This window comes from Tursiops truncatus, chromosome 1 (assembly GCF_011762595.2).
Source record: "Tursiops truncatus isolate mTurTru1 chromosome 1, mTurTru1.mat.Y, whole genome shotgun sequence".
In the NCBI taxonomy this organism is placed as follows: Eukaryota; Metazoa; Chordata; class Mammalia; order Artiodactyla; family Delphinidae; genus Tursiops; species Tursiops truncatus.
This window is the reverse complement of record NC_047034.1, coordinates 68639957-68659624: the sequence shown is the minus strand read 5'-3', so window position 1 is coordinate 68659624 and position 19668 is coordinate 68639957. Positions and strand designations below refer to the sequence as shown.

Below are 19668 nucleotides of genomic sequence, written 5' to 3'. Positions count from 1 at the left end.
GCAAACTTGTCATAACCTGTGTTGGAGCAGCAGGGGGCAGCGAGGGCACGGGGTGGGGGGTGGTCGGGGGCTGGGGCGCTGGTCCTGAGCCGCTGGAGGCTGGAGGCTGGCGGAAGGGGTGCAAAGGGGATGGAGGGCGGGTGTGCTGGTGCATATGCGAGTGGCCGGTGCGGGTCTGTGTACCTGAGTTGGCCTGCTGGGTCTGGGCACATCCGCTCCGGCGTGCGTCCGGGAGCCGTGTGTGGGGCCGCATGCATGAGCGTGTGCCTGTGTGTCTCTGCATATATGAGCCTCGTGGTGGGAGGAGGAGGAGAGGCGGGAAGGCACGGGCCGCGGCGGCCGGGCATGTGGAACCGAGGAGTGGGCAGGCTGAGTGCCCCTTCCCCTTGGCCGGCCTCACGGAACCTGCATTCCAAGTCCATCCACAGGCTGCCCCACCCCCGCCCCCTGTAAGTCGGGGCCTCTCCCGGCCTTGGGCCCATCTCCCCAGCCTGCCCGGGGAGGAGAGGGGGAGGGGTCGCCTCCTGCCCATCCCCCCTGGCTCTGGCCCCACTCCCCCAAGCTCGCTGGGCCCTCCGGACACTGGGGCGGGTGGGGGTGGGAGCGGGGGGAGGCTCTGAAAGCAGGTGACTGTTTGGGGGAACTCGGGGACAGAGCCCCCATTGTGCCCTACCCGGAGGCGCCTCAATGGAGCTCTGGGGCACAAAGGGGCTTTGACAATGGGCAGGACATTAGTATTCAGAGCCAGCCCCTCGGCCCTCTCCCTGTCCCACAGCCCAGGGGCGGGGGCTGGGGGGATGCTGGCCTCGCGGGTGGAGGCAGGGGGTGGGGCAGGGCTGAGACTTAAGAGATCTCAGCCCCCGGGGGCTCCCCTGGGGACACTGCCCAGGAGACAGGGAAGGGAGACTAGACCAGGGCCCCCAAACCTGCCACGAGCCAACAAGGGCTTTCCAAATGGAAAAAACCAGGGGGACTGGGAGGGATGGGGGAGGAGGGGCTGTGGGAGGCCAGGCCCCTTCCTCCCAACCGGACTCTGGAAAGAAGCACGTGGGCAGCCTGACCCCACCCACTTTGGGCCTCAGTTTTCCCATCTATTCTAGGGAACTGGGTGGGTGGCAGAAGAAAAACTGAGCAATAGACAGCAAGGTCTCAAACCTAAGCCCGCCCCGGCTCCTCAGGCTCGGGGGCTGCTGGTGGGATCTGACCCTCCAGAACGCTTCTGCTCAGGGTGTGTGCTTGGGGTTTGGGGTATTTAGGCTTCTGACGAGGTGGTACCTGCAGCCCAGCTCAGGGGGGTTTGGCTGACAGGCCAAAGAGCCAGGGCTGGCTCCTCCCACCCTCGCCCCTGGTGTGTTCGTCTGTCTCCCCATCTGCCTCATCCCCACCCCCACTGGCACCCTTCCTAAGGTGCACGCACTGCCCGTGGCGCCACAGCACAAAGGGCAGGGTCAGGAGCCACCGGGAAAGGGACACGGAGCCTGGAGTGCTGGGAGACTGAGAGGAGGGAATGATCCAGGAAGGGGCTGCAGGCAGTGAGCAGGAAAGAGACACCCCCGGAGAAGCAGTGTTGCCCGATCCCAGACTTCCTCTGCCCCGGGCCAGGAACTCTTAGGAGAGAGGGCTGGGGCCGCTTTACAGAACTGCTCCCCACAAGGCAAGATGGAAAAACCTTCTGGGCTTAGGAATGCCTTCTCCTGGCTTGCTTTCTCCTTTTTCAGTTGCTGTTGAGGTCAGGAAGTCCCTCCCTGCTACCCGCCCTCAACTCAAGGCTTCCTGCTCTACTGCTATTGGCCCTGGATGGTACACTTGGGATTGCTGGGGGAAAGGTAAGTTCTGCTCCCCTCCTCTCAGGACCTTGGGTTTTCTTTCCCCCACTGAAAAAGTCTGGTGGGGAAAGTGTAGGGCTAAGAGTTAGAACTCCTGGGTTCAGGGCCCAACAACCCTGTTAACTTTTCCTGGGACCTCACACAAGTCACTTTTCCTCTCTGGTTCAAGAAGCCCACATCTGCAATTTGGGAAAGGTCACTTCTGCATCGCACTGCCTCCTGGGCCCGTGGGCAGTGGATTCAGGGGCAAGGCTCTGGTATTTAATAAGAGCTCATATTATTTAGCACTATGCTAGGCCCTTTTCTAGCGTTACATCATCTAATTCTCAACAATTCTAAGAAGTAGGCACTTTTTTAAAAGCTCCATCTTATAGACGAGACAACTGAAGCACAGAGATGTTAATAATCTGCCCAAAGTCACACAGCTAGTGAGTGGTAGAACTGAGATTCAAGCTCCAGTAGGTAGTCTGTCCCCAGGACCCACGTGATTAACCACTACCCCATACTGCCTCCCTAGTGAAAACATTCAAAAGACCATGGGCAGCTAAGGAAGATCAACCAGGATGTTCAAATCACCTGGGGCTTTTCCAAACTGTTTTCTGACGTTCCTGTGGACTAGTTAATTCTCAAAGTGTGGTCCAGGGGACCCTGGGGGGTCCTGAGACCCTTTCAGAGGCTCTATGAGGTCAAGCCTATCTTCATAATAATACTAATATGTTATTTGCTTCTTTTCACTTTCATTCTCTCATGAGTGTTCAATGGAGTTTTCCAGAAGCTACATTGCAATATGATATTGTAACATATTGAATGCAGAAGCAGATATGAAACGCCAACTGTCTTCTATTTAGCCAGATATTGAAAAGATTTGTGAAAATGTGAGACAATGCCACTTACTAAACTTTTGTTTGTCTGTTTTTAAATATAGCTATTTTTTCATTAAAGATATGTCATCTAGGGCTTCCCTGGTGGCGCAGTGGTTGAGAGTCCGCCTGCCGATGCAGGGGACACGGGTTCGTGCCCCGGTCCGGGAAGATCCCACATGCCGTGGAGCGGCTGGGCCCGAGAGCCATGGCCACTGAGCCTGCATGTCCAGAGCCTGTGCTCCACAACAGGAGAGGCCACAACAGTGAGAGGCCCGCGTACCACAAAAGAAAAGAATGTCATCTAAATTGACATGCAAAACGGGTTTATTGCTGTTATTTTTAAATGAATGAATGCATATTTTAAGTTTCCTCCCATTTCTAACCTATCAATGTAATCCACGTGAACAAAAGCGCTTTGCAGTCTTCAATAATTTTTAAGATGTGAAGGGGTCCTGAGACCAAAAAGTTTGAGAACCACTGCCCTAGACTCAGACATCCTCGCCCTTTCCTCTTGCCCATGTCTTTTTTACAGAGGGTCAACCAGGGAGATTTAGATGTGGGGAGAAGGTATGTGCCCGGGTCTTGTGGTTGGGAAAAGGATGGGGGTGGAGCTGAGGATATATCGCTAAAAGGTCAGGCCTAACCCGACTTGAGAGCTATGCCCACATGTCTCCCAGCTTGCAGGCTCCCACCCAGAGGTATGCTGCAGACAACGGGGCTGTCCCAGACTGGACTCTGGCCTCTGCCCCTTTCCCACTCCAGACGCCCACTGACAAGCCCAGCATCAGGCAGGAGCAGACCTCCCTGGCGAGGAGAGAAAGGTTCTGTGGATACCCACATGGATTTTTGTGTTTGGGCCAGCAGCGCTTAATCTGCTGCTTATAATCTTAGGGTAAAACTGTCTCCACAGGATGGGGAGTTTAGTAGGAGAGGAGTTTCTCTGGAGGTTCCCTAGAGAGTTGGATAATAGAGTCTTACATATACCCTAGTCTAGGACACTCCTAAACCTCTGAAGTCAGGGTCCTCCCCCAGAATTAGCAACCAGAAAGGTTTCCTACCTAGAGTCAAGCTGGTCAGTAGACAGTCTGTGCCCTGGGGGCAGAGGGGTCCAGGGAGGGAAGAGATGCCTTTGCTTCAGGGAGTCGACAATCTGACAGGGGTGTAGGCCCCACCCTAGAGGAGCTCCTGTTATGGTAGGAGACAGGATGTCCCCTCCAACATTACCACTGTCCAGGTCATCCTGGGCAAATTCATAGACACGAAGGACAAGGAACAGGCAGGATGCTGAGGAGAAGGGGTACAAGATGACAGAGCAGATAGGGAAACAGAAGGATGGAGATTTGCAGGAGGGGCAGGACTTGGAGGGGTAGGCCTGTGTGAGGGCCCAGGGTGGAAGGGGTGTGGCTCAGGGATTACCATGGGATATGCTCCCCCAGAACAAGGTCTGAATCGATGGGGGTCCCAAAAGATAGGGGAACTGGAGGGGATGGGAGAAAGGTTGATATAAAGTATCTTGAAGACTGTGATTGGGAGTTTTCATCTGAAAACCCACAGAGACGTCTGAGTAGCAAAGGGGCAAGATAAAACTGATGCTTCATGACGACAGTTCCAGGGATAATTCTGTGTGGAGTAAAGAGGGAAATCAAGGAGAAAGAAAGGTGGAAGTTAGGAAGATCATTAAGGAGGCCACTTTGGACACCCCGGCTCACGGGATGAACAGGCTGATCAGGGGGCAGAGAAGAGATGGACTCACACACCTGAGCGGAGCTGTGGGGGAAATGCGGGCAGGGAGGAAAGAGGCAGGGCCATGGAGGGACAGGGGTGAGATGTCGGGGTAGAGAGAAGCTGGCGTCTTTGGCTGGAAGACGTAAGTCACCCAGACGGGGAAAGAGACTATTTTAGGGAAGCCCAGCAGCTCGGTTACATTTATCGAATCCAAGTTGGAGACAACACATCTGCTTGGTGAAAACTCATGGAAAGAAGGGCCGAGGGGCGTGGAGACCCAGGCGACGTCCAGCTTGTGGGAATGAAGACAGGAACCTCATCTTAAACGACTTGATAATTCTCCCACCTCCCCAAACTCTAGAAGGGTGGAGAGACAGAGACCTAGGACAGACCTCAGAAAAGCCACAGAGAAGGGCTGCAGCAGGCCCAGGAGCCAGGCAAGACGAGGGAGTAGAAAGAGTCAGAGGTGGGAGAACCGTAGCAGCCAACAACTGCACTTTTTATTTTTAACATGTTGAGCACCACTCCAAGCCCTTTACAAATATCGAGTCTTTTAATACTCAACTATAATTAGCCCCATTGTAAGGCTGAGGAGACATTTGTAGCTACTAAGCAGTGAAAGCAGGATTTTAAACCCAGGAAGTCTGACTCCAAGGCTGTGCTCTTAACCACTACGCCTCTGCCTCTCAGACAACAGAAAGGAGCCCTGAGACAGCACTGTGGGGTCGCACTTTCCCTCCAGAAGATTGACAACTGTTGCAATAATCCGTGCGCTTCTCTGAGCTTCACAGCTCCCCCTCACAAGCCTTAAGGATGGGCTTTTTTTTTTTTTTTTTTTTTTTTTGCAGTACGCGGGCCTCTCACTGTTGTGGCCTCTCCTGTTGCGGAGCGCAGGCTCCGGACGCGCAGGCTCAGCGGCCATGGCTCACGGGCCCAGCCGCTCCGCGGCATGTGGGATCTTCCCGGACCGGGGCACGAACCCGTGTCCCCTGCATCGGCAGGCGGACTCTCAACCACTGCGCCACCAGGGAAGCCCTCAATGATGGGCTTTTTTCGTTGGGGGTGGGTTTGTTTTAGTTTGGGTCCAGAAGGTGGTCTGCCTCTCTTTCCCAAACTCCATTTCGGACCTCTTTCCTTTTATGGACCTGCTTCCTGAAATCTAGCCTAAGTCCTTCAAGCTGCAGCCCCAATCCTTTCCCCAGGTCTTCTGCCATTGGAAGGGGAGCAGAATGGCCATATCCACTCCTTCTATGCGACACCTTTTTAGGGGTCTGAAGTGCTAGTTCAGTCCTCTGAAGCCCATGCCTGTCCAGCCTCTTTCTCCAGGCCACCCCGTTCAGTTTTCGCTTCTCTCCTGCATTCCAGAGCCAGTCCCTCCCTTCTCCCCCACCTCAAATCCAGCTCCCAGCTGGCAGACACCCACGGGAGACTTTTTCCCAGAATCCCTTTCTCTGTGCCCTTTCAAGCTTCTGATGTGGGGAGGGGATGAAGAGGGGCCACTCAGATGCACCGTCTCCATGAAAATGGTGGCAACACGTATATTAAACTTGGATGAAGGGAGAAAAGCATTGAACGCAGCCTGTGGAAGAGACAGGGCGATGTGGTAAACTCAGAAAGCTCTGATTCCCAAGAGCCGCCCCTGCCAACCAGCCTTCACTGGGTGCTAAAACACTTGGATTCCAGATCTCCCATCTCTAATCTTTCTGCAGTTTCATCTTAGCAGTGTGCCTTGGACTGTCCCTTCTCTCTGCCCCTTCCAGGGCCTCACCACCATCCTGGACAGTCTGGCATTAACCCGGACAGTAGCACTGACCAGTCAGGCAAGAGAAGAATCTAGGCCGGGGAGGGGAGGGAGACTGGAGCTTTTCTCCTTCCGTCCTAAATAACCCTTGGCAGGAAAGTTGAGGGGCTCCACTGCCCAACATCTCTTTCCCTCCCCACTGATGCCAGGAGGTTCGGCCTAGCTTCCATCTTGTGTGCAGAAGCCAAGCATTTTGCTAAAAGATGCAGGGGGTCTTTTCTCCTCTGTAGAAGTGGGTCTTTCTGCATGACTCACCCTCCACCCCCCAGAGCCCTAAACCCCTTATTCCATCATTTCGGGCATGACCCCAGAGGACTTGATCTAAGCCCACCCAGATCCAAGTGTCCCAGCCTCTCTGGTCCCTAAGGAGGACCAGGGAAGGAAGCCCCTGGGTCTTCTGCCACGCCCTTCCCTTCTAGCCCAAGCCAACCAGGCTGGAGTTATAGACGAGCTCGTGCACAGAGGTGCAGGTGTGGGGAGGGGGCGCCGTTCAGTGGGGCACAGGGAGGAGGTGAGGGATGCCAGGAGTTGGACAACTAACCCTCCCACACAAACGTATGTGTCCACAGACCGCATGTAGGGCAGATGTTGGGCAGACAGATATTTTTCCCTCAGGGTAGGGGGCAGCAGTGGGATTCTGCATTAGAACTACGGAAGGATTGGGACCCTAACCCTGCCCCTGCCAGCCCTCTCCACTCAGTGGAGTCGTTGCCATTTGATATCCACTGAGACAAGTTGGCTGCTCTGCTCGGGGTGGGGGGCGGGGGGATGACTCAGAAAACAGCAGCTTCTTTCAGGACCCAGGTTGGCAAGGGCTTTGGGAGGCTGGACTGGCCCAGATCACCCCCCAACACCCCCTCTCTCCCTCCCTCGCCACCACCACCAAAGGACTGGAGGGCGGGGAAGAGGAGTTGGCACTGCCTGGGCCATGCCTGTTGCCTCTGCAGACCAGCCCTGGCCCCTCTCCCTGGCATGATGCCTTCCCTCCCCCTCCTCCCTCGTTTCCTCCTCCCTGAAGAACTAGCTATAAGCCAGGACACTTGGCTGCTTCTACACTTGGTCCCCCGTACCCAGCCTATACCATGAGGAATTAACAAGCCCTGCACAGGATGATCCCCACCATCATGCCAGGAACGCGTAACAGAACAGAAATCCTTGGAGATTAGCAACAGCATTTCAAGATGAAACTGAATGGAATTCAGAGTAGCTTCTGGTCCCTTCTCAGACTGGTTTCCTGATACCCACTCCAGGCCCTCGTCACGCCTAAACAAGCGTCACTCCTCACAGAAGCGCACCAAGTCTCCCATCATCATCTCCCTCCCATCCAGAAATGCCTAAAGCAGTCCTGGTGGGGAAAAAAATTTCAAGCACCATGGCCAAGGCAGACGGGCCAGAATACTTATCAATAAGCAACAGAATCAGGCTTTCAGCCTAGGCCCCCTTTGGGGTCCAAATCTGGACTGGCTTCTTCCGCACCCCCACTTCTCCATCTGCCTCACTGTGCCTGGGGCCCTTCATTAACAAGCATGAGATCTCAAGATACAAGAGGTCCTACGCGCACGCGTCCCCAGTTTTGTCCTTCCATGCATCCTGGGGCTCAACGCTTCTCCCTCAAATCAGGAAGTTCCAACCGGTCTCTTTCCTAACGCAGGTGCCCTTGGTTAGTTCCTGATGGGGAGAAGGGATGGGATGGGAAAGGGGCATCTCACCTGGAGGGTGGTTGTTATGGAACCCAATCTGCCCTTCTTACTCTAGCAGAGGTGACCCTGCTGCTCTCCTCCAAGTGATCTCGGTGTGAAACAGCTGTGGCGAGGGGAGGAGGGTTGTAATGGGGAGAGGTGTCTTGAAGCGGGAGGCAAGTTGGAATGAAGGGAAGAAACTGGGCGGGCAGGGGTCCCCGTCACACCAGGCTACTACATCTCCCTAACCTGAGCTGTAGGTGTTTTCTTCCCCTGTGTGAACTAGTGATCAGTGGGTGTCGCTATGTGAATGTCACATCATGGGGAGGGGGAAAAGGGGCTGGGCATGGGAGTGGGAGTAACCTGATGATCCCAGGAAGAGGGGGCACTGTCTGCAGTGCCTGTGAGGGTGCATGGTTATATGTGGTGGTCACTGTATTTAGTTGGAGGGCTGTGATGCAACTGCAGGTCTGCCCAATAGGAAGGAGCATTAGGAAAGCCCCTTTCTTAGCTGAAAGTGCTGAGGTGACCAGTTTGGGAAAGTTTCCTTCTTGGTGAGCCCTTCCTATAAGGCTCCGTTTGGGGCCGCTCCGGTGGGAGGCTGGGGAATAGGACAGTACCACTGAGGCAAGTCAGGGTAGGGACCTAGGGGCTGGGGGCCCCGGTATCTCTGGAGAGGGAGGTGGACAGGACCCCGGCTGCGGCGGCAGCACTCCTTCATCAGGGCCAGGGTCTTACCTTGGGTCCGGGGTGGAGTGGCCCCTCGGATGGGCAGCGGGACAGACGGACAGACGGGGCGGGCAGGCGTGAGGAACGGAGCTGTGCGACGGGCAGGGCCAGGACTCTTAAACTCGGAGCCGGGATCAGATAAGGGCTGGTCCTGGGGCCGGGGCCGGGGTCGGGCCGGCCGGGGGCAGAGCTGGGCCGGGCCGGGCCGCCCCCTCCCTCCGCAGCGCAGAGCCAAACTTTGCGTGAACTGAGGGACCTGGAGGGGCCGGGCGGGCGGGGGCGGGGGGCTCCGGACAGGCCAATGGGAATGTGGAGCGCCAGGCCCGAGCTGCCGGGATTGGAGGGGACTGGGCAGGGGGTGGGGCGTAGGGGCAACGAAGCAGAGCCCCAGACAGCTGGAGGAGCAGGACGGAGAGCAACACCCAAAGACAGAGACCCAGACAGACTCAGGGAGAAATAGAGAGACGATAGGCGAAGCGATAGAAGCCGAGCTGGCAAGATGACAGGGGAAGAGAGAAGGAAGAAAAAGGAGGCTGTCGTGTCAGGGATGGGGAACGAGAGCGGGAGCAGGCGGAGGCGGACCTGGGGCCGAGTTAATGAGGTGGAAATGAATTCAGGACCGGCCCAGTTGCCCGACAGGCAGCGCCGAAGGGGCGGGCTCGGGACTACGGGGTTATATCCTTCAGCACCATTTCCATGCTGTTTGCCATTTTCTAAGTGCAGGGTGAGGTCCTGGATGCGAAATGCGCAGGCATCATTCCCACTTGCAGTGGCTTGGTCTGAGAGAGGGCAGAACACGCAGCCCAAGTGCCCAGGAGGTGCTGGAGGCAGCAGAAAGGGAAAGATCACTCTACTTAGGGGGTCCTGCAGATGTGGGAGGACAGACGTGACATCCATCCGATAAGGCCCCTAAAGAATGCAGAGGATTCAGGTACGGGGAGACGGTGGGGAGGGCATTTAAGGCAGAGGTAACTGCATTCACAGAGTCCTGGGAGGACAGGAAAAATACAAGTCTGCTTGGGAAACAGCAGCAAAGTGGTCCACTGGACCAGAATACGGAGTGGTGGTTCTCAACCTTTTCATCACGAAGGACTTCTTTCATTATCTGAATCCATGTTTTGAGAGGTTTTTATCCACAATCTCCCACTCTTGGCATGTATTAAGGAGGAAAACATTTATTTCCCCATTTTTGCTCATTGTAGATATTTAACTACTAATCAGTAACCAGTATTATCATATTGAGCTGATATACATAGTGGGGGGAAAAAGAGGAAAGGCACTTGACATTTTAGTTCAGTTCAGCCTCTAGACGCCCTATGATGGGTAAATGTCCATTTCAAATAGCCCCCATGGCGGGGGTGGGGGGCCACTGGGCTGAAGGTAAGCGTAGCGTTTGTGGTGGGGGAAGACCTCTAGTAAATATAGAGCTGTGCCCATTCATGGTCAGCTCTGAAGGCAATGGAGAGTAAATGAAGTTTTCTTGAGCAGAGGGGAGACAATGGTAGAGCAGAATTGTAGGAACACTAATCTGCAGGTGAACAAAATGGTTTGACTCAAGAGGAAACATGGCAGCAATCCTAGACTTCGTTCTTCCTCACCCCATCTCCCTTATCTAATCAATGCATCTACTTTCTGAATCACATAAATCCCACTCCCTTCCTCTCCATCTCTTCATCATGCCAGTGGTCCAGGACCCCATCACCTCTCACCAGGATTACTACAGCAGCCTTCTAATGCCTACCTCTAGTCTTTCTCCACTCTAATAATCTGTCAGATCATGAAATCCTTCATTTAAGAAGAAACACCAATCTCTCTGAAACACCAATCTGACTGTGTCACTTCCCGATTTAAGCTTTCCATAGACTGCCCATTGTCTATAAGTAAAGTCCAAATTCCTAACCATGGAACAGAAGGCCTCTTATGACCTGGACCTGGTGCCATTCCAGCCTCATCTTCTTCCACTGCCCCTACGCACCCCAACCTACAGCTGTTTCCTCCTCCAATACCCAAGGTTCAGTCTTACGTTCTCTTTCCATGTCCTGCTCCTGGACCCTTCGTCACTTACATGGCTCCAACTATCGTTCCTGAGTTATACCCAAATCTCTACCTTCAGCCTTAGGCTCTCTTTAGAGCATTACCTCCACAGTTCCAGTGGCTGGCAGGGGATTTCCACTCCCACCTGGACAGGCTCCAAACTGAACTCATCCTCTTCCTCCTCAAGGCTGGGAGTTCTCATGACTTCCTTCCTTACTTCTGTGTTCCTCCCAGTTGATCAGACTAAAAAGCTAAAAATCATCTTCACTCTTCACCCTTACCCTATGTTCCATCCATTGACATGTCAACAAAACCACCAAATTCTGTCAAGTCTCCCTTTGTTCTATGTCTCTAGGATATCCTTTCTCCTTTCATGGCTACTGTCAGGATCAGGAAGGTCACTAGCAGCCCAGGACCTTGACCCGCCCTTCACCCTTCTCTCTAGTCTCAGAGGAAGAGGTAACCTGTATTCACAATGTCAGTCCCTGTGCCCTTGGATCAAAACCCCAAACTGGTGGCCCTTGCTTGCAGGTCGCAGTCCAAACTCCTCAGCTCGACATTTGGAGTACTCCTCTGAGAGAGGAGGGAAGAAAGAATCAAAGGGCAGGAGCAGAAAGAGATACCTGGTGGTGAAGGAGTCTCTGCAGAAGTTCCTTCCAAATGGTTTTCACTCTTCTGTAGTTCAAAAGAGCCATTTACTGAAACTCAGGGTGGCAGTGGGACTGAGCAATTAGAAAGCATTTAGAAGTTCCATAACAGCAGGTGTGCAGAGGTTGTGGAAAAAGACACAGATAGCTTGAACGGCACTGTAAGTTTCTAATTTTACAAGAGTGATTTAAATCGAGCTTTTGTTCTTAAATTACGTTTTATAGCATATACACAGATATCCATCATGTATACATTCCTTTGTACATATCAAATGTCAGTTTTTAATTTCGAAGTCTTTTTACAAAAGAAAGAAGTCCTAGAACAGTCACCAGGAGCCCAATAGGAAATCAATAATAAACGGCATAGGACATTCATATTTGTGAGTGTTTACTACGCAAGATATACATATTACTTGAGATGGAGACACTGTGGTTCAGAGAGTTTCAGCAGCTCGCCTATGGTAACATAGCTAGAAAGTGTTCGATTTGGAATTTGAATCCACGCACGTTGAACTCCAAAGCTTGTCTCGAGGTGACACTAGAGTGATTTTGCATAGTTGAAACATAAACTTGTCCATATGAGCACACATCGGTATGAAAAATTTGCCAGGGTTGCGATGTCCAGGGTTCCCACAGAAAATGGCAGTTAGGGGAACCATCTCTTTTTAAGGACACCCCTGTTTCCTCACTTTAGCGAGTTCTGTCTTTCTTATTCTCAGTTGCTCCTTTCTAACTCCCTCCTCCCAACTTTGGCCTCATCTCTTCTTTTACCTCATTTGTAATAGGGCAGGGGCTCCTTCAGAGCACAGAGGACAGGAAGGGGTGAGTAACTTGTTTGGGAAGGAGAATCCACAAGTGGGCAGCAGTATGAGGGGCTTCTGCTGGGAAAAGCCAGTGCGGACGGAAGGGATGAGGGAAGCTTTGGGTCAGGAGGCATGAGGAGGCTCAGAATAGGCAACATTTCACAGTCAGAGGGATCGGCTGGAAATAGAGATACTGACAACGCCCACCACAGGATTCCAAGGGGCATTTTAGTGCTCGGGCCCCACAAGGCTGAACAATTTCCATTAGTAGTGGGGCACCTAATAGCTGGATAATCGTGACCACAGAGGAGAAATCCAAGAGAGGGACTGAGCTCCACCCCCCTACCAAGTCATGAATGGATCATTATTTAGGTATACCACCTCCTTTCAGTAAATGTGATTTACAAGAACTCACATTTATAAGACGTAAGTTAGGGGATGCTTAATCACATTACCAAAGGGTTCTATCCAGAATTTCTTTAACTAGGTGGTTTCTCTAGTACCTTTCTAATTGGGTCCAATGGACAGAAATTCTATTAAAACACCCAATATACTGTGGTAGGAGGGAGGCAACAGGGAATAAAGAAACAACCAGGGACCAGGAGCCAGGAGGCCTGGGTCTTAGTTCTGTCTGTGCTCTTGGGGCCCATCCCTTACCTGTAAATTACTTGGGACCCATCCTTGTCTGTAAATTGCCTGGGACCCATCCCTTACCTGTAAAGTGAGGATTAATTCTGGACTACCTCTAACGTCCATGACTTTTAGGTCCTGGTCTACTTCCTCCAGTCCTATAAAGCAAGATAGACCTGTGTATGAGAAGGTTCTGATCCTTTTGCTCTCCTGAACTCAGCCAGAAGACCAGCAAAGCCCTCGGCCTCAGAAGCCCAGTGGGGCTCCATGTGTCCTGGATCTGTGCTCTGCTTCTCCCCATTTCACTCTAATATCCAGCCACATTTCACTCCTGCAAACCTATGCTCCCTCTGCTCTGAGTTTGCTAGCGCCCCATCTCCCTTGAATTTATAGAAATTGTTATAATCTAACTGATTGGCCTCCCTGCTCCATTAAGTTCATAGCCTCAGCCATCTCCTGTATTCCCCAGCATGCTTCCTCTCCCACCTCCAACCTTTTACCTAAGAAGTCTCATGATATGGCTCAAGGAAATCTTCCCAGATTGGTTGATCCCAAGGCTGCCACATACAGTTGTACAGTTTGTGCACTGCATTAAGGCACCCACCGAGGGGGAAAACTGAGGACTGAACCATGTTCAGTTTGCCATTCCTTGCATCATGGCTTGGAGCCGTGTCTACTGGAGGGATTCCCCTTTTTATTTTATTCTTATGCCGAAGTACCACTTGCTACATGCCATAAGGAGTGCGTCTGCCCAGAGGGGGTTCCTTTTTTCTACCTTGTACCAAGGTTCTTTATAGACCAGCAGTGTGGCCCCAGCTGTGCCCATCCTGCCCTCAACATTCTCCAGTTCCAAACCCAATCTCCCGTCGTCACAACTGTCCTGACATATTTCATTGACTCCTCGTAAAGTTGCTTTCTTTACTTCATAATACCTGAAAGCTAGGATCCTGCTAATTTTTCTGTATCCTGGTACCTCAGAAAACATGTTTTTCCCTCACTCTGTTCAAGTTCAATGATAAACAAAGAATTGAGGTTAGATACCAGGCGAAGTCCAGGACCTGCCGGATCCATAAAGCAGGGGAGGGGGTGGTGTTCTCCTTTGTCAGGAAGGCCGCGCTCAAGGCAGCCTGCACTGAGGCAGGGGGCTGGCTGATACATCTTCCGGAGGACGCTGCCAGCCCTGTGATTTCCCCCTCCAGGAAATGGGGCCAGTTCTATGCAAATACGTTCTTGCCCAGGAGTTTGGTTTCTTCTCTCTGAGCTCCTGGCACAGTGGAACCAACGTGAGCAGCTGCTTGGCAGGACAGAGAAGGGCAGGCTAGCAGTCCCAAGGCTCAGGTGACAGGGCCAGGCCCAGGAGACGGGGATGTTGACTGGGGCTTTAACAGCCCTCCTGATGCCAATCTCGGGCTGAAAACTCGATATTTCCACTTGGAACAAGAAACACAGGCGAGAGGGCTGGGAGAGGAGGGCGGTGTACCAGGAGTGCCCCCTGCAGGTCTCACTGGGTGGCACCAGCACAGAGGAAGGTGGCACAGGGTAGGTGGAGATTTCAGGAGATGCCTGGGATGAAGACGATGATGAGGAGAAGAAGGAAGACCATAGCTAGCATCTACTGAGTACTTACAATGTGCCACCACTGCCTCATATAATCCTCATGACAATCCCCCAGAGATGGATAATACAGCTGTTCTCAGTTCTTAGATGAAGAAACTGGTCAGAGAGGTTAAGTAACTTGCTCAAAGTCACCCAGCTAATAGGGGACAGAGTTGGGGGTTGAACCCAGGACACTGCCTCCTGAGACTATAGTACTCAGCACCACCTTTTCCACCTTGCCAGGCCATTCCAGGAACTTCTCACCTGCTGGTATCCATTTCTATATCGTCCTGCTTCTCTAGCTCACATCTTCCTGTTCCAACTTTAAGGCAGCTGGAGAACTGATCAATATCTTGGGTATAATAATGCAGATACTAGCAACACCTGGCATTCGTCTACCACTCTCTGCTTCTAATTATTTCCCTGGGGAAAATAAACATTGAAGTATTTCCATTTCTCCAATTTTTTTTCCTGATTTTTATCAGTATTCCTAAAGCTATTTCTATACAGTTATGATCAGTTTATAAGAATACTTTGGGGAATTCCCTGGCGGTCCAGTGGTTAGGACTCCACACTTCCACTGCAGGGGGCACAGGTTTGATTGCTGGTTGGGGAACTGGGATCCTGCGAGACGTGTGGTGCTGCGGGCAAAAATAAAAAAGAATACTTTCATGTCCTGGTTTTTATGTAACAGTGTACCTGCATGCACATTTACATATATGAACATAGTAACTGATTATATTGCTTTGCCACAAATATTGCATCACCAAGGGAGGAACTTGCCACAAATATTGCATCACCAAGGGAGCATGGGGGTGTGACACAGGTGTATGAGTGTGACTACTTCTCTGCCGATATCCAACTCTGTGACATTAGGTAAATCACTTCACATTTTTCAGTTTTAATTTTCTCATCTATAAATAGAGAAAATAATACCTGTCTCATAGGGTATTGCCCAGGGTTGTTGAATACGGCGCGTGTCTAGCTCAGAGCTGATGCTCAGTCAATTCTCAGTAGTAGTGTTAGTATTCTGTGCTTACGGATCTTTCTCCCCCACTGGACCATGAGCTCCTGGTGGCCAGGGACTTATCCACTTCTGTAACCAGCCCCACCTAGCACATTACCTGGCACGTGGGCTCCACAAAAATTTGTTGAATGAAGAGTTAGTAAGCCCTCAACTAGCCTTTTCTCTCTGTTGGACGTTTGGGTTGTTTCTAGACCTTTTGCTGTTAAGAAACTACTCCTCAAAGCCCTTCTATTTACATTCCCTCGTTCGATCTGCACACCCTGTAAAGTAGGCAGAAAGGGCTATTTGCACATATCCACGTCTTGTGAAAGATGGAGCGACTGTGGCTGAGGGAAGGGAAGTGATTCCTCTGGGTCACATCGCAAATCAGTGACAAAGATTAGAACCTCTGACCCTACCTCCCTTCCTTGGGTGGACCTCTTTTCCCTCTAGCTACCTTCTTCTGGATCAGGGTGACCTCTCCAAAAATGGAGACTGTGATCGCAGGCCTGACCGGAGAGCAGCACATGCACCCAGAAGCCCGGCTGGAGGTGAATCCCTAGGAAACCAAATGCCTTATTCCCAAACACATCAAGGCCTGTATTTTCCCAGAGCAAGGAGCTTCTTAGGAAAGAGTCAGCATGCTAGCTTTTCTTTTTTTTTTTTTTTGTTTTGTTTTCCTGAGGGGGTGAAGAGGCGAGCTCTGAGTTGTCCAGGAGGAGGAACTTTGGCTAAAAATAGCTATGGCGTATGGATCAGCCTCTAGTGGTACCCAGGACTGGGGAGGGGAGGGGGATGCTCTAGAGCTGTCGCCAGACTGGTTGCTGTGGAAACAGGAGAGGAGCAGGGGAGCCTGGGAAGTGCGGATGACACAGATAGCAAGTCCTAGTCAGAGCTGCCGCTACATTTAGGAGAAACAGCGGTGCCTGCGGCTCCCACCCTCCAAGGGGGCTGGGGTGGGGGGGGAGGCGGTGTCAGGGGCATGGACGCTACACCCCCAGGGGTCTCTGCTGCCGGCTACTCTCCTCTCCACACGCTGTGAGTTGAGTTCCAGGGGACTTGGGTTTGGGCCCCTATTTCCAAGGCAAGTGGGGGTTTGGGAAGAGCTGGTTCCTGAGGGAGTTTTCGCCCGATCCCCTTCCAAAAAATAAGCCCCCTTGCTGGCCAGCACTCTCTAGCCAGAGAAGGGGAGATCCAGGAAAATGCAGCACTGGGGTCTTCTGGAAAGGGGGACAGCATGCACATGAAATAAGGAGGAATAGGCTGGAGGAACAGGACTCTTTGGAGGGGAGGTGTAGAAATCGATGCTCTTGAGATAGAGGCAACAATTTCACACCTTTCCTTACCCATGGAGAAAGTGCAGCCCGAAGACAGGAGATAAAACACAATCAAAGTGAGGCTCACCTAGATTCCCAGGGCAATGGCGGGTGAGAGAGTTCTGGGGGCCATCAGAGTCTGGCATTTCTTCCCCACACCTGGGCAGAGGCAGCTCAGCAGGCAGATTGGGGGTCAGATTACCTAAGACCCTGAGAGAACATCTGAAAGCCCACCCTGGCAGAAGCTGGAATAAGTGGGCCCAGGTACTTCTCTGAATGACCTGTGATCTCTAAGCCAACCGAGGACATCGTGGGCTGCAGGAAGAGAAAAAGCAAGCTCATGGTTGGGGGAGGGGAAGACCCTAATCTGCCATTGCATTGGGGTTCCTGGATCCTGTGTCCCCTGATTCCTCCTGGAAATGTAAGGGATGCCCCTAAGCTCCAAGCCATCTCATTTTGTTTTTTCCTCCTGCCCTCTACCACACCACACCACACACACACACACACACACACACACACACACACACACACACACCCCTCCAAAGGTCTGGCTGCAGAACACCTCACTCCAGAATTTAAATTCGAGAGTGCTGGGTTTGGAGTTCCATACCCAGGCAGTTTCTCCCCAGGACCTGGTCAAACGTCCAGGCCATCTGTGGTCCTTATGTCACACTCTTCCCCTCCATCACCCCACCCGAGCCAGCCCAGGTTTCCTTGGAGTGGGGAAAGAGGCTGATTCCCAAGAAGAAGGGAAAGTTGAAAAGTCCTGAATTCTTAACCTTTCCTCATACGAGCCATACCTCCTAGGGGCCCCTGGGTGCCTAGGGAAGGGCTCTGGGTCTCTCTCTCTCAGGGCAGCCTGCAGCTCAGAGAGCTCGTCACGGGGAAGAACTTAAAACAAAATCAGGTAGGCTTCCCTGGGAATGTGAGCTTTGCGGCATATGGAGGGGGGCCGTTTAAGGATAGTCAAGGGAGGTGGGAGGCTGGGGAGGGAGGGGCGAACTGAAGGGAGGAAGGAGGTAAAGGTGTGTGCTTAAATCACTTATCTGATTTAACGGCTCATGAAGAATAGGATACTAGAGGGCTGCAAGCCTACCTTGAACTTTGTGCTTCCTTTACCCCGGCTGTCCATGTTGAGCTCATATTCTCCCGTCCTCCTGCCCATTTGCAGGCTGTCTCCACTGTGGAAATAACCTAGGGGAAATGGGGCTGACGCTACAGCCGCATTGATCATGGTCAGTCCTCAGGGAGGATTTCCAGTAGGAATTTCCCAAGGTGGGAATGTTCAACCCTTGCCCACTGGAGATTTTTCACTCGTTTTCCACCACTTCCATTTCTCCTTCGTAAGCTTGTTGAGAGGAAGAAGATGTGGGAGGGGGTAGAGTAAGCGAGGTTCAGGGAGGAAGGAATGGGAAAGACTTTCTGTGTCAGTCTCCAGGTGAACTTCCAAAGAGCCTGGTTAGACAGCAGGTTGAATTGCGGAGACAGGGATTAGGGGACGGCCTGATATCAGCCAGGGCGGAGTGGGGCGGGGGTGGCCTTCAGGCAGGGAGGGCTCTGCACAGGAGAGGAAGATTAAGCACCTGCCTCGAAGGAACCCACAGTCTAAGCGTTTCAGGAAACTCCCTCCTTGCCTGGGCCTCTCGCCTGGGGGTGGCCGTGAGGTGCTGCACAGCCCAGTTAGAGCAGTGGGACCAAGACCTCTGGTACCCCGTTTCCCTGAAAATAGTCGTGCAGAGTGCGATCCAGTTCATACACACTATCCCATTTGATCTTCACGGTGTTGTAAGATGGGGGTGGGGACGGCTAGGGTTGTGTGTATTGTTCCCATTCTACCGATGCGGAAAGCTGAGGCTGACACAGCAAGGGACTCGCTCTGGGCCACTCGGCCCCTGGGCGCAGGCCCGGACGTCTCGGCCTCTCCCGCGGCTCGGCTAATCTGGCCCACCTCTCAGCCCCTCCAGGCCCCGCGCCGCCGCCCGGGCCGTGACCTCCCCGCCGCGGCCACGGCCATGGCGCAGGAGAACGCCGCCTTCTCGCCGGGGCCTGAGGAGCAGCCGCGGCGCCGCGGCCGCCAGCGCTACGTGGAGAAGGACGGCCGCTGCAACGTGCAGCAGGGCAACGTGCGCGAGACGTACCGCTACCTGACCGACCTGTTCACCACGCTCGTGGACCTGCAGTGGCGCCTGAGCCTGCTCTTCTTCGTGCTGGCCTACGCGCTCACCTGGCTCTTCTTCGGCGCCATCTGGTGGCTGATCGCCTACGGCCGCGGCGACCTGGAGCACCTGGAGGACACGGCGTGGACGCCGTGCGTCAACAACCTCAACGGCTTCGTGGCCGCCTTCCTCTTCTCCATCGAGACGGAGACCACCATCGGCTACGGGCACCGCGTCATCACCGACCAGTGCCCCGAGGGCATCGTGCTGCTGCTGCTGCAGGCCATCCTGGGCTCCATGGTGAACGCCTTCATGGTGGGCTGCATGTTCGTCAAGATCTCGCAGCCCAACAAGCGCGCCGCCACGCTCGTCTTCTCCTCGCACGCCGTGGTGTCGCTGCGCGACGGGCGCCTCTGCCTCATGTTCCGCGTGGGTGACCTGCGCTCATCGCACATAGTCGAGGCTTCCATCCGCGCCAAGCTCATCCGCTCGCGCCAGACGCTCGAGGGCGAGTTCATCCCGCTGCACCAGACCGACCTCAGCGTGGGCTTTGACACGGGCGACGACCGCCTCTTCCTCGTCTCACCGCTTGTCATCAGCCACGAGATCGACGCCGCCAGCCCCTTCTGGGAGGCGTCGCGCCGCGCTCTCGAGAGGGACGACTTCGAGATCGTCGTCATCCTCGAGGGCATGGTGGAAGCCACGGGTGCGGGCGGGCTGAAGGAGAAGGGAGAGGAGGAAGTGCAGGGGGAGGAGGGGAGCGGGTGGGCGGGGAATTGGACCCAGAGGGGCCAGGGCAGAGGAAGCGGGGTGGGGGTGGGGGTGGATGGAGAGGCTGGTGGAGGATGAGAGCTGAG

The 19668-nt window shown here is 53.4% G+C and overlaps 1 protein-coding gene across 3 annotated transcripts in view; it reads left to right on the top strand.

Annotated features, from left to right (window-relative positions):
• KCNJ9 (potassium inwardly rectifying channel subfamily J member 9) overlaps positions 1–19668 on the top strand; it is a 55725-nt gene that overhangs the window by 30496 nt on the left and 5561 nt on the right. For all 3 annotated transcript variants that reach the window (XM_033856553.2, XM_073805643.1, XM_073805641.1), the window contains exons 2-3: positions 1719–1826; positions 18611–19517. In XM_033856553.2, coding sequence (XP_033712444.1) covers positions 18668–19517 — 850 coding nt within the window. In that variant the 5' untranslated portion in view covers positions 1719–1826; positions 18611–18667. The remainder of the gene's footprint in view (positions 1–1718; positions 1827–18610; positions 19518–19668) is intronic.